General features: G+C 47.3%; 1 protein-coding gene across 1 annotated transcript in view; it reads left to right on the top strand.

The window, feature by feature from the left end:
• Positions 1-14,675, top strand: part of LOC144146485 (uncharacterized) — a 29,133-nt gene extending 14,458 nt beyond the window's left edge. Inside the window, exons 8-12 of the mRNA XM_077678432.1 lie at positions 629-741; positions 1,413-1,489; positions 1,583-1,654; positions 14,049-14,243; positions 14,599-14,675. Coding sequence (XP_077534558.1) covers positions 629-741; positions 1,413-1,489; positions 1,583-1,654; positions 14,049-14,243; positions 14,599-14,675 — 534 coding nt within the window. The remainder of the gene's footprint in view (positions 1-628; positions 742-1,412; positions 1,490-1,582; positions 1,655-14,048; positions 14,244-14,598) is intronic.
• The last annotated feature ends 387 nt before the right edge of the window (positions 14,676-15,062 follow it).

The raw sequence follows: 15,062 nt of genomic DNA, 5'->3' as shown, positions 1-15,062 counted from the left end.
CTGCTGTTTCGAGATCTACTGATTTACCCTAATCATACCAACTTGGTTGTCCCCCACCCGGACACGTCTGAAAAAGAGCTACAAGGGCGTACATGCATGTGTGCCAACAGGCTGTTTAATGACGTTGCCTTATGCAAACGTACAGTGAAATTATTATGCGCATAACAACAAAGCAACCCTGTACTCTGGATTTTTGTAAAATGAGGTTATTATAAGGATCCACCCTCTCCGAAGTGAGCACCATTATACCGTATTTAATGGTAATTGTTGACTGTGCTTCTTATATTTGCCCATTGCAGTGTTTGTTGTTTACACTGATGCAACATTCATTACGTTTAGGGGTTTATGGGAAATGAACTTGCGTAACTGAAATGTGTAACTGCAGACGTATTGCCATTTTAATTTTGACCTCGAAACAGCAGTGTTTACAACTTTTGTAGGGACGCCTTTTACAGGGCTTGCACCCCAGACGGTTTGTTTACTTGTAAAGTCCTACCTTATAATCAAAAAATAGGACAAAAGCCGAACTTGTTCTATTCCCATTCAGTTTTGATTATGATTATAACTGTGCATCCCCTGACGCTTACCACACTACTCCCTAGTAATCCCCCTTTTGACGCGTTTTCAGATTGAGGGAATTCGGTGGTATGAGTTATATACTTCCCCTAAAGGCTCAGACCGCTGTTATGTGAGGCAGTACTTTCCGACAAACAAGACCATGGTGTGGCAAGATAAGCCTGGGTAAGTAAGCGGTACCTCATTTGCGTCAAGTCTGCACGGCAAAATATTTAGTGTGACTATGCAGCTACAAAGCTTAATTGATCAAATGTTCACGTTTTATATGCCACACAAAAATTGTTTTCCGGTTCCTGAGGTTGTTTTAGTCTATAAGCGTTTCACAGTCAGCCACGATCGATGCACGGAGCATCCGTAAGCGGTATAACTTCATGAATATTGCGTTCAGTGCTGTTGTAGAAAAATAAACGCTCGAAATTTGCCTTATTTTTTCACTTACACAATTTATTATTCAGAAGCGAAAAAATATTTCACACGAATCGCACAAGAAAAGACGACGCTGACGCTAGGTCGGATCAATTTGATTGTCACCTAAATAAAAGTGAAAATTATAAATAAGTCATTATGCTTTAAAATTTCATTCTCCTAAACGTTGCGTTATGTTTTGCTTACTTATCTTATTATAACGTTCCCCTGTAATTCTAGTTTTTCGTTTCTTGGAATCGATGAACTGCCCACAAGGCTTGTTCCGACTTGCACTGCCCTTGAATGGGGCAATTGTGGCGGTACCTGTTTTTTTTTTTCTTCTTTTGCTGACGTTTCGGGCAGAATAAACTTATATTGGTAACCCATGAGGCTACAATGTGCTGGTATTAGTGTTTTTTATGACGTTATAGACCCCGCGCGAAGCCCGATGTCGTCAAAAAGAAGCTGTTTGAAATACATGGTGCAAAACAGTTCCTTCTGCCAAAAGGTAGGGCATCGTCTTAATTTTTAATTGCATTAAGATAGAGCTTATTTCGGGGAGGTGTGTTAATAACTGGATCTTTATGTTTTCTTTAATCAGGGGAGAAGTTTCAGCAAATTTTAGACACCGATCATAAGACGTGGGCATTGGTTCACCACTGCTGGGAAGGTGGTGAGTATCCAGTCTTCACGGGATACGAGAAATTGCCAACACAAGCAATAAAGTTGCACAGTTAAACGTTACCAGCGGTGTTCTGGGTCAAGAAAAAGGCTGTTTTTAAGTGCAGAACACTTTAAGGTCCAGCCGTGCCTCGTAGATTGCTCTCGGGACCCAAGTAGAGCCACACAGCGTTCCGTCGTAGCGGCTGTCCTCGCGGCGTAACACACAGGCTTCGAAAACAAAGCGTTCAGAATTCGTGAACCGCTGGCGCTTGCCATACATCTCCCCGTGGTTCAGCCATAAAAAAACCTGCTGGTACATTTGACGCCAAATACATGTAATTAAACAGCAGCACCCGCTTCCCTTCTGCTCGGTACGCTTGTTGGGTTGGTTTTTACGATAGTAAGACGAAAAAAGTGCCGCTGCAATGCCGACACGTACGTGAAGAACAGCAAAAGGACTCCCGCTGGCGCAGTTTGAGGCAGGCGGCGCGCGAGCACTGCGAAGGCGGGTAATTTGAATTGCATTGGGTGGTGTCAGTGAGCATAATGGCGCTGGAGCCCATTATGGCGAATCACTGCTCTGCACTTCCAGCAGCTTTCACATTGAGTGGAACAGTAATAATTTTTAGGCAGTTCATGCTATATGTTCATATGTTCATGCTGGGAAAAACGTAAACACCATCAGTACAATAGCCGAGAACTGGTGAAGTGGTTCAAAAAAGGCGTATAACAAGCTGAAAACGGGACCACAAATAAGTCAGACGAACGGGTGGATGCAATTTACATGGACGGCAAAGAGAAAAGGTAACGTTGTACTGTTCTGAACTATTCCGAACAAAGTATTAAAAAAGCTTTTAAATTTAGTGCTAAACAACACGAGATGTGGTTTATGAATGGGAATGCAATAAGGGATGCCAAAAAGAGCGTAGCCAGGAGGGGGGGGGGGGGGGGGGGGGGGGTGCGGGGGCTCAGTGCAGAGCACCACCCGAAAGCGGTGCATCCCTCGTTTCGGCCTTGTTTCTGCCTATGATTTTTTAAATGGTAAATGGTCATGCACCAGAAGTTAAAACTTTATTATCTGGCTCTGCAAGGCAGCGCTCTTTTCCCGCTACTCTTCAGTTGATACAGAGCGACGTCATTATTGTAGATAAAACCACGAAATTTATTATATATGCCGACTACACCACATCCCCCTTTGCTGAAGCTTCACGTTTAATCCTCACTAGAACGAAATTCAACGCCCTGGCCGAACTAATTGAATAGAACAAGTACCACGCCCTTAATAGTATATGAAATAATACTACAACTATTCTAATTTGCCCCCAAAATCAACGTGCTTCTGATACTATTCGGTGCGAGAATTTGATGATAGAGAGAGTCACTGCTTAGAAAAGACCGAGGGCCATCTTTACAAATAGAATAAATTGGGACGAGTGTTTTAATTATTAAAATAAATATTATCGAGAATAGTTGGTTATATGTATTACATATTATAATTAAAACCATGTAACCCCGAGAAGTTTAAATATTTATCAATTCCTTGTTATTTTACTCGCTACTCGCGTACTGAACCTTGCCATCTTATGTGGGGCGCTACAACAAATGTACGTAATATCCAGGCCTTGCAAAAAAGATTTAACGAAATACATCTAATATCTTCTATAAAACCTTTGCGGGGGCTCTTTCTGAAGCATAGGGTTCAGCATATGTATTCAGCATATGTATTCGTATCGACTAGCCATAAGTTATAACTTATAAAAAAGAACATTAACAACAACGACATTTTCAGTCCCAGCTGCTGTTATAATCTCGGAAAGTATTCTGTGTCCCACAAGAACCAATGAAATGTACAAAAATACAGTTTCAACAACAAATTATGGAGCCCAAATGCTGTAAAAAAACTTCCGGAATAGCAAAACTTTTTGCGACACCAAGAACATTAACTATAAATCACACCAAACAAGGGATGTCGAACCTTCTCGTACATTTAAAACAATTATCCTAAATCAAGGGATTGTATTTCGCAGTATATGTATTTTCCTTTGCCTGAGCTTGGCAACCGCCGCATATTGTTTGTTCCAAACTCCACTGTTCCTTATTTGTTTATTTTACATATTTTCCTAAAGTCATACAAAAATGTGTGTAGTCAGGAACTGCGGCACACTTTTTGTTACTGGAAAAGTGATGATACTTTGGTTTCCTTTTTTTAAATGTCCCTTTCTTTTTCTTGTGCTCTTTCATGCCTGCCATGTACAGTCGTGTGCTGAAGTATACGAAACATGGGAGTGGTGGCCAAAACTAATCGCTTCACCGTCCAGTTGCGCGGCGCATGCTGTTGAGACTGCGCACAGTGCAGGCGCGGCCTAGCACAAAACCAAACATGCAGCTATCGCTCGCTTTTTCGCAATAGCCTTAAGCTCCGATAAATTGACGCCAGGTTTTGGTGCCTGCTGGTCAAGACACTTTCTGTGAAACGGCGTGCTGGCTCAGTCAAAGCCAACGCTGCTCTGCCGCCAGACTTGGAGCGCTAGTGATTATCTCGTGCTTGGAGCTTTTTTTAAGCAATTGAAGAACTTCGAAAACCACTCCTCCTGAACCCTCTCAGAAACTCTATACTCTTACACGAGGAACTCCTCAAAAGGCACAACATGCACATCAGAATTGACTGGATTCCAGGCCAGGAGGAGTCCGGCCCAGCTAACCAGCCCGCCCCCGAGGTGGCACTGGAGAGTTTGAAATTTACGCCTCCACTTGTTCCTCTTCAGCCTCCTCACCAACTTCTCTAGCCCTCTTACTTTTCCGAAAAGAAAAGTAAAGGCAACGGTGCCAACAGGTAACCACCCCCCCCCCCCCCCCCCCGGGGCATCTTGCCCACATTGTCTCCTGCAGCAGATACGAGGAAGTATTCATCGACAAGCTATGCGTAGATGCCGCCTACACTCCTGACATTGCCCAGAGATGAAAAAATGCACCAACACACACCCACGATGCCCCTGCTGCAACAGTGTGGCTAAATAAGATCTCAACCACCTAGTGTGGACGTTCCCACACTTTGCCGAACATCGCCCAGAGAGCCTAAGAAACATTATGTCCAAACCCCTTACAACATGAAGCACATACTGGATTGGACGCTTATTTACTACGCACAATTGCTGCTTTTGCATTCAAGAGTGGTGTGACACAAGTAGTCTAACTGGGGCCAACCCCGGTGAAGACTTTAAGGCCCCCATAACAGTAATTCCCTTTTTGAATACGGACCTTCATTAGTAATCCCCTTCCCTCCATCCCTCTCCCCAGCGTACGGCTCACAACCTCCTTGCTCAAATGAAAGATTCAAGCAATCAATTAAAGCAAACCTTTCTACCTCTACGAGCCAACAATTCCTTCGTGGCGTGCGGGACAAGAAACTGGGAACGCGGATGGGGATGAAGGGGGTGGTTTTCAATCCCCGAACACAGTGTAGGTGTGGCGGCGATAAGGAACTATTACCGAGTGTTCCCTGTGCGCAGCTGCCTGCTCGCAGAGGCCGGCGCATTTTAGTGACGGCTTTGTCGTGACGGCTTTGTCGTCTGATTTACCAGTGGTTGTTTTTGGTTTGTTCTGGCATGCTTCGCGTCCATTGCACGTTTCCTTCGCATGGCTTGATTAACTTGTTCGACAGCACTTCCTGGGTGACCTGGACCCCACGCCATTAGTGCTCGTACGGCAAGTATACGGTAAGGATTGGTTTGCACAGCGGGAAAACAAAATCTAAAGACCGCATACAGACATCTGGCTTTAGAACGGTGGCTTGGGCTAGTTGGTCAGACCGGGTGCTTTTCGAACGATTGTCTCCGCGAGCATGGAAACACACTAAAAATGGGTACTGGCTGCAATCTTGAAATACATCGTCACGGCCACGGTTGCTCGCACAGATTTCACGATACGCGTGTTGCAAGAATGTATAAGGGTCAGCGTGAGCGTGAAATCTATGAAGCTTATCTCATTCACAAGGCAGGCGGCGATTGTGTTAGCAGGCCGTCTATTGAATTACTAAATAAAGAAATCGGCTATCTGGATTCATAAAAAGCTAGACAGTTCAGAATTCCTTTCCTTGCCTCGCGCCTCTGGCCACGTCTCATATCAGCCTTGCTACCATTAAATCAATGCACGTGTATCAATCTTATGTTTTGTATGCAATGTTCGATGCACTTCTTTTTTATCGTGTTTTCTTCTCGCCTTGTTTCTTTGGTATATTTCGCAATCCGCTCAAAAAACCAACCAGTTGTTAGTCAGCGCCTTGTACCATCGTTTCCTTGTCCCGTCTTTTCGGGCTGTTTCGAATTTCAGACATCTAGCCGCTAGACGAACGCTACCTTTTGCGCACTGCATGTCACAAATGGGACACCGTTTTCTAAATAGGTGAATACCAATTCGGTCGCATTTAAAAGTATTAAAAAGGCGAAATGAGCAACTGGTTATCATCAATAGCAATTATAAAAATTTTCTTAGCTCTCTAGCAATTCTCAAACTTACTAAACCAACTCGTATAAATCATAAGAAATGGGAATCATAAGTCCACATGCCGAATTGTTTCGGTGTGTGTGCTTGTGTCGCGCGGTGGTTTAGTCCTAAGCTAGCCCATCAGGATGGCTAGGATCCGCTGTCTCACCCTTCGAAAGACGCTCCTCTCTGTTTTCTTTCCGCCGACTCAAGGCCGGGCTACATGGGTGGCGTTGTCCGCCGCTCTAGCCCGGCCGTGGCCGACGCTGCTGCTGCGTTCGGGACTCCGCCCGCTGTTATGACTCACTGGCGCCATGTTTGCGCGGGTCAGTCGCCCACCGGTCGACCACCCCACCGCTTGTCGACGGAAACGAAAGGGGGCCGACAAGACGCCGCGGCGGCCACTGATTGACAGCGGCTTTTGAGCGGCGTTGAGTGTTGTTGCCCCAAAAGGGATTAAGGAGCCGCCGGTATTCCCCCGGCCTGAGCAACTGAACGCGTGTGCGCGTGAAAGCCCAGACGGCGACGACCGGACAATGGGACCCCGTGGCGGCGGCAGCACAGCGAAGAAGGCAGTGGCAATGGTCAAGCCATTAACCCTTCCCGGAGTGATTCCACGAACCTTGTTAATCTGTGCTGTTAGGCTCCCTGGGAACGCAGCGCGCGGCAGACACCAAAAGAATACGCGGCGCCCGCGCGGGTCCTGACGAGTGGCAAGGGTGTGTGTGTGTGCGTGTGCTGTGCATCTGCCGACATACCTGAAAGGCGTGTCCCTACCCGAGGGCGGTGCTTCACAGCGAGGAACGTACACATCACCATTGGTCCGCATTGTTTTGTATGGGGATCCCTAACCTAGGGAACTAGGGATCGGGGGTCAACAAAAAGGGCGTGCTGCGGCCCGCCAAGATCTGTCTTCTGTCTTCATCATGACAACTCTCACTGTAAAAATGTAAATAAACCTGTTGAGTTTGCTCTAAGCTCTCCCCTAGTCCTGGCTCGACGAAACGACGGCAACCGGCCCCGCTACCAGCAGACTGCGGTCGCTACAACTCGCTACGACCCGCAACAACTGGATGGCAAGCGGTTGGATCTGAGCCTGGACGTCGGAGAATGAACAACACGCCGAGATCATGGAGACTGACAGCTGTGAACTGGTGAGTGCTGGCTTTGGCTTTTTGGTTGCCAGGCTGATAAGATAGAAGTGCAATCTTTTCGCTGGTAGAGGCTACCACAGACGCAGTTTTTTCCGGAACTTCTGGGTAGAGAGTGAGCCGCACCACACTAGTTCTCTGTCATGGATTGGAAGCGTTTGTTGAAGAATCAGCTGCTGATTCTGGGGGAGGAGCTAGGAGCAGAAGTAGATTCGGGGATGAAGAAAGACGCAATTGTTCACGCTATCGAGGGCTTGAATCAGAGCAGTGAAGATATTACAGAAACATGGAACGAGATTCAAAGGCAACAGGAACAGGAGCGTGAGAACAGGCGTGAGCAACAGGAGTGCCAGCTAAAGCAAAAGGAACTGGAAGTAGAACGGCTGCGCCTGGAGGTGGAAGTGAGGAAGATGGCTGAGGTTCAAGGAGTAGAGGTAGCAGGAAGACAAAATATTTGTGATTTATCTAAGCTCATGCAACCCTTCAAAGTAGGACAAGATGTGGGCCTCTTTCTCGTGAACTTCGAGAGAACCTGTGAAAAAGCGAAGCTTGACCGTAGCACATGGGCTCGAAACTTGCTAAGTTTGCTGCCATGTGAAGCAGCGGATGTGATCGCGCGGCTTCCGATGGAGGATGCGGACGATTATGACAAAGTGAAGGATAGCCTTCTAAAGAGGTTCCGACTTTCGTCAGATGCGTTCCGGCAGCGGTTTCGCAATCTCAGCAAGAAGCAGGGCAGCACGTATTCTGAGTTTGCCTACGAGTTGAAGGTCAACTTGGTAGAATGGATGAAGGGAGCCAGCGCTTTTGGGAACTTCGAAAAGGCTCTTGAAGTAGTGGCTCTCGAACAGTTTTTTTCTAAGCTTTCAGAGCCAATGAAGCTCTGGATCCAAGACAGGGCCGGAGTAGTAACAGTGCAGGCAGCTGCCGACTTGGCTGATGAGTACGCGTCACGCCGGGGAGACGAGGTTCCTCCAGCAAAAGCGGGAGATAGAGGAAAACCTTGGACGGGAAAGCAGGGGGCTGGCGCAGGTATGACGGCACAGAAAAAGGCGGACTTCGCTGCAAGTAGTCAAGGATCACAAAACAAACAGGAGGGAAAGGTTTTGGAGAGTTCTCCCATAAAGAGTCCTTTTGACGCTAGGCAACCACCTACCTGCTACAAATGCAAGGAGGTCGGTCACATTGCCATAGGCTGTCGTAGGCCCAGGCCAGCCCTCTCGTACACTTGTGACTCTGCTACTAGCGAGGAGCTACTTAGTCCGTACCTTTTTAACCTAACAGTGAACGGAAAGCCATGCCGCGTCTTACGAGACAGTGGGGCAACCATTGATCTGGTGCACCCGGACTATGTGGAACAAGCAGATTACAACGGCAAGTGCGCATGGATTAAACCGGTTTTGCAAGAGGGAAGCATTTGTCTCCCGGTAGCTCGAGTAGTCATCACTGGGCCGTTCGGAGAGGTAGAGACGGAAGCGGCGGTGTCAGACAAGCTGCCCTCGCAGTACTCCTACTTGTTCTCGAATCAGACCGACCGTCTGCTTAGAGAGCAAGGGAAAAGTTTTCAGGAGGGAACAGTCAAAGCCTTGACTAGAGCTAAAGCACGCACGCCAGCAGCCGAACTAGAGCGGAAAGAACCGAGTTTCACAGGAAGTACAGCAACACCAGCTGGAGTCAGCACAGCGGAGTCTACTATCCCGTCGCCTACTGAGGAAAAGAGAGAGGGGCAGAGGAGGAGACTCGCGCTGATATAGCTGAAGGGGAATCGGAAGAGGAGCTACTCGTGTTGCCTGTATCAAAATCACTAGACAATGTACGGGAGAAAGTGACAAGAGACGAGCTCATCGAGCAGCAGAAAAGCGATCCTAGCCTTAAGGAGGTTTGGAACACAGTCAGAGAGGAGAGGCGAGGAAGAATGTCTGTTTTCCCGTCAAAAACGGCATCTTGTACCGCCACTACCAGGATGCAAAAGGTCGCACGTTTGACCAGATTGTAGGTCCGACTAAGTATCGGCATTACATTGTTGATCTCTGTCACGGAGTTGGTCGGTTGGGGCATTTAGGAGCTCGGAAGAGCAAAGATAGGCTCCTAACGGAGTTTTATTGGCCAGGATGCTTCACCGAGGTTGAGAACCACGTAAGAGCGTGTGAAACCTGTCAGAGAGTGGGAAAACCGCACGAGAAGGGAAAGGCGCCACTTGAGCTCCTTCCGCTCATTTCAGGGCCCTTTCGCCGGCTGGTAATAGACGTTGTGGGACCACTCCCAGCGACAAAATCAGGCTACCGGTATTGGCTTACCGCTGTTTGTCCACCAGCCAAATTTCCAGAGGCGATCCCAATGAAGGAGCAGAGCTCGGTAGAAGTAGTCAACGCACTACTGTCTATTTTTTCTAGAGTGGCCGTACCTAAGGAGGTACAGTGCTACCAGGGTTCAGTGTTCAGCAGCGTTCTGACTGCGGGCTTCCTGGAGAAATGCGGGATAAGGCTGATGAACCGAGTTCTGCAAGGGACTGAAGAATACGCTGTTCCCTACTTAGTCGACCTTGCTATGTACTACAATACATGGGAAGACCACCTGTACCATCTTAGCGATGTCCTTAGACGTTTGACACACGCTGGACTGACAGCGAAGCCGGCTAACTGCCAGCTAGCTCGTGCCGAAGTACGGTGCCTAGGGCACGTGGTAGGGCAGGGCAGGAGGCGACCTGACGAGTTAAAAGTAGAGGCGGTTAGCGAATTCCCGCAACCAGAAATGGAGGGTGCTTCCCAAGGCCTCAAAACGGCTCTTGTTAGCTCGCCCGTACGGCATGCACCGAACTATGATCGTCCCTTTACTGTGCCATGCGATGCCCGCAACAGAGGCTTAGGAGTAGTACTCTGCCAGGAGGATGAGAACGGGAACGAGAACCCGGTGCTGTACGCCAGCAGGAAACTCTTGGTTCGCGAGGAGGCCTACAGTGCGTCAAAAAAAGAACGTACCTGCATTGTGTGGGCCACCAAAAATTGGCCTGCTACCTTTACGGAACCTCTTTTGTCTTCGTCACTGACCACTGTCCACTGACGTGGCTGTCGCAAATGTCGGGAAAGAATCCGCGACTACTACGCTGGAGCCTTGCACTTCAGGAGCTTAACATCACTGTGAAGTATAAGAAGGGTTCCGCCAACGCCAATGTTGACACATTAAGCAGAGCCTTTTAGCTTTTTCGCTTTTGCTTTCTTTTGTTTTCAGTTGAGGAACGTTTTTCTGTAGTGATTTTGAGTAGTGTTTTAAGTAATTCAGTCTAAGTTTTTAGCTGTGAGCAAGAGTATTAGTGTGGGTGCCATATGTAAAAAAAAAAGCGTAGGTGCACTGTAGCACCTTTCAAAGAGCAGCCTGGTTGCCGAAAACTCATTGCCGGCGCTTGCTGGTTCGGGGAGGTTGGTCTTTGTGGTTTCAATGGTGCTGGAAGAATGCTGCTACTGTGATCTCTCCCGTCGAGCAGCTGATACTACACGACGTCCGAGATCTTCCCGTCGGCGGAGGAGCTATTATGACTCACTGGCGCCATGTTTGCGCGGGTCAGTCGCCCGCCGGTCGACCACCCCACCGCTTGTCGACGGAAACGAAAGGGGGCCGACAAGACGCCGCGGCGGCCACTGATTGACAGCGGCTTTTGAGCGGCGTTGAGTGTTGTTGCCCCAAAAGGGATTAAGGAGCCGCCGGTATTCCCCCGGCCTGAGCAACTGAACGCGTGTGCGCGTGAAAGCCCAGACGGCGACGACCGGACAATGGGACCCCGTGGCGGCGGCAGCACAGCGAAGAAGGCAGTGGCAATGGTCAAGCCATTAACCCTTCCCGGAGTGATTCCACGAACCTTGTTAATCTGTGCTGTTAGGCTCCCTGGGAACGCAGCGCGCGGCAGACACCAAAAGAATACGCGGCGCCCGCGCGGGTCCTGACGAGTGGCAAGGGTGTGTGTGTGTGCGTGTGCTGTGCATCTGCCGACATACCTGAAAGGCGTGTCCCTACCCGAGGGCGGTGCTTCACAGCGAGGAACGTACACATCACCATTGGTCCGCATTGTTTTGTATGGGGATCCCTAACCTAGGGAACTAGGGATCGGGGGTCAACAAAAAGGGCGTGCTGCGGCCCGCCAAGATCTGTCTTCTGTCTTCATCTCGACAACTCTCACCGTAAAAATGTAAATAAACCTGTTGAGTTTGCTCTAAGCTCTCCCCTAGTCCTGGCTCGACGAAACGACGGCGACCGGCCCCGCTACCAGCAGACTGCGGTCGCTACAACTCGCTACGACCCGCAACACCGCGCGAATTCCAGGTAACGGCTGGCAGAAGCTCTGGTTTCGCTCTTTGTAGAGCCAAGTGTGTGAATTCAAGTGACGCCGCATGGGCAATTGTTCTGGGTGTCGATTCAAGCTTTTCTTTACAACCACCTTCATAGCGTGGATTGGAGCCAATTTTGTTTTGCACTTTCCCCACTTCATATATTGAAGAAGAAAATGAAGCAGAAAAAATGACTGTGCTGTCGAAGACAATAAGTCAAAACACCATCTTCGCCGGGCTTGAGGATAGTCACAAAATTATGGAGCTCTGAGCATGTAAGCGAACATCCAAAGTTAATCATACTAACCTTACATGCTAACGTTTTGAAAAATACTCCTTTGTTTACGTGTGTACTGTATTGCTTTATGAAACTTCGTTTGCCGTATGCGGCATAGGTGCTGTTTCCCAATTGCTTTGGAAAATCCAGCTTCGCAATTTTTTCATGTTGGACGCACCCACCCATACATTTAGTGTTCAAAAACTACATTGCAATATTCGACACCGATGAACCGTGCTTTTGACCGCCCGGCGACTCGAGAAACTCCTGCAAACTACACTCTTGAATTAGAATTATTTGCACTTGAAAACAGCATAGACAGTTCTTGGGAACTTCTGTGACAGGAGTTGAAATTGAAGGATTTAATCCAAAGGGATATCTGTCAGTCGATGATTGAGGATAAAAAGATTACTAGCTTATTACCGCCAGCATGCAGAAAAAAACGACGATATACCTGAAAAATTCCCAGTTCATTTACCCGTATTACTTGCAAAGCATTTCACAGGGCCGTTGTTCTCAGATGAGAGTACACAGACAGAAAGGGTCCATTAACACTTCGGACTCCGTAGGTCCCTCCGCGACACTCCTAAATTCCTTTTTTCCCAACCCTGCCACCAACTGAAAAAAAAGTATTGCTTCCGAACCCGTCCCCGCAGCCTCATCAAGTTCGCCGAAACCACTTGAAAAATTGCGTTCCACCATCCACATTTCTGCCTGCTAGGATAATTCTATAATAATTCAAAGTTTCTTCAATCACACAAAAGTAGGTTAATTGCCTTTTAGATATGACTGCGTTTAGTTTCTTGAGCGAATTTGGTTAATACCTTCGTAAAATTAGGATTAAATTATTAATCGTTTTCGTATATATCCTACATCTTGATAACTTCAGTTTATTAAACTGAGAAAATAAGAAACGTGTGCCCGTCAGCTTCGCTGGATGCATTCATGCTTTCCATAAATTTGTGGGCCACCATTTTTTCCGTTTGGTTTTGATAGTTTTCAACAGTTATTAAAGGCTGCCAAAGCAATTATAATTTGTTTTACCTGACCAATAGACAGCGTAGTATTCCTTTTTTAGCGGTTCAATTTATGGGAAGCATACGAACTACCCCGAGCAAGCACACACACCAACATATTGGTCGCGAATAAGCTGCTATGCTCGATTCGGTGGGTGTCCTTCGCTAAAATCTAACAGCTATAACAAGGTATGATGTGAACACATGCGAGATTTTGTGGCTTGATGTGAGGGTGTTGTGGCAGCTGAATAGGATTGGATTCATTGTAAGATAATGAAAGTGTAATGGGATATATTATAATGAACATATAATGGGAAGCCTGTGTCATTAGGGGACACGTTTGTCTTGCAGCAGGTGCAAATATATCGAAACAAGCAAAATACCCTATACATCATCGTGAGCTAAGAGAAAGCACCCACGTTGGCTGCCCCTTTTGTTCGGAAGTGTTTACTGCAATTCTTTCCCGCTGCGAGCGACCTTGGGATACTTAAAAATAGAAAAAGGGCACTAGCCCAACGTAGCCACAGCATGCTGTTTGTGATAGCGTAGCAGCAATTGCCACAGATCAGATGAGTCACATCGTTTTAAAGAATAGAGTGGTGCCCGGCAGTGTTCCTCTAACGGCGCGGCGCAGTTCCCCTGGCGCTGATTAATCAAATCAAGAAGCAGTCGCGAAGAAGCAAGTGATAGTGGTATGCATGCAATACTGGTTGGCCGCGCCTGCGCTGTGCGTGGTCTCGACCCCAGGCGCCCCGCAACCAGATGGCGCATCGGTTAGTTTTGGTCGCCGCTCCCGTGGTATGTATACTTCAGCTCACGACTCTACGTTGCTCAAAAATTGAAAGCGTCTATAGTAAATTACGTTGAGTGGGAGGGGGGGGGGACAAAGGGAGGGGGGCCAGACAAACTGTCCCTACAACTTTTTTTGGTTGCCTACCCCATGTTGAAGGATGGAATATGGAGGAAATTATAATAATAAAAAATTGCAATCTCATGGCTTTATATTTTTAATTGTAAAATATGCCTCACGTGTAAGTCGCGCCGATCTAGTGCGCCATTTACTGTTTTGCGTGTGCCGAGGTGCTCGTCCTTACCATTAAAACGACTTTAGAAACCGACCTGATAGTGCTCATACAAGATTTGCTTTGTGATTTCACAGGATCAGGCCCACGTTTTCTGCTGACCCTGAAGAACCCGGTGCAAAAAGTTCCTGCATCGCTACTCGCAAGGACCGCTATGTCTATAGTAAAATCTGGTCATGTAGCAAAACTTACCTTGCACAAATCAGGGTGTCTGCTGAAGGGTAGAAATGCAACGAATCCTGTGTCAGTCGCTGTGGTTGTGAAAGAAAAAGGCTTGCATAGTGGAAAATAAATAAAACTTGATTGCAAAGTATTCTTTTTCTTCTGTCAGCTTACGTTATGGTTACATTTCTAAGTCTGAAAAAGTATTCTTCATGAAAACGTGTTTCCACTTAAAGAAGAGCGGAAGGGCAATAAACGATAACATGAGAGATAGAAAAGCTATTAGCAACGTACGAAGCCGGTGCGCCATCGAAAAAAGATGCCTCTTGTGACATTTGGAAAGATTTGCGGTTACTCGCATTCAAGACATTCTTCATTAGAAGCAAGAATAGCTGTTTTACGGCTCGCAATTTTTAGGCTGAACTGCAACATACGGAATGCAGCTTCCGGTGTTTTTTCTTTCAGATAGGCTGCACAGCGGCAAGTTGGGGCGGTTCAACTACACTGTAGGACCTGTACGGCTGCACAAACCAAACGAATGACCATTTGGACGCTCATGCGCGTTCTTTTGAGGCTGTTATCAGCCTCAAAACAACGTACGCAGGAAAAGACGAGTTAACCTCTCTACTCCGCACGAATGGTTTAATCATGAGGATCCTTATCCTTCATTACCGTGCGTTGCCGACAGAGACAGTGAACAGGCGCGAGATAAAGATTTCCTTATCGCAAGGGCAATGAGTGGGACCACATCGGCAAGCCATTTACCCTGGTTTCACCCTTAGCAGTGAGCCTCGAAGCAGGTGACTGTCATTTGTGAGAATGCTATATTTGAGAGTTCATTCTTCTGAAGATCATACCACAGCAAAGTGGGTTCACCTCACTAAAACGTACTCACAAATACCTTTTGGAATCAACAATCACTTAAACTT

The sequence above is a fragment of the Haemaphysalis longicornis genome, unplaced genomic scaffold (assembly GCF_048455015.1).
Source record: "Haemaphysalis longicornis isolate Haplotype H1 unplaced genomic scaffold, Haemaphysalis longicornis Haplotype H1 scaffold_7, whole genome shotgun sequence".
Classification (NCBI taxonomy): Eukaryota; Metazoa; Arthropoda; class Arachnida; order Ixodida; family Ixodidae; genus Haemaphysalis; species Haemaphysalis longicornis.
Note: the sequence above shows the minus strand (reverse complement) of the source record. Positions and strands in the feature narration are given on the sequence as shown.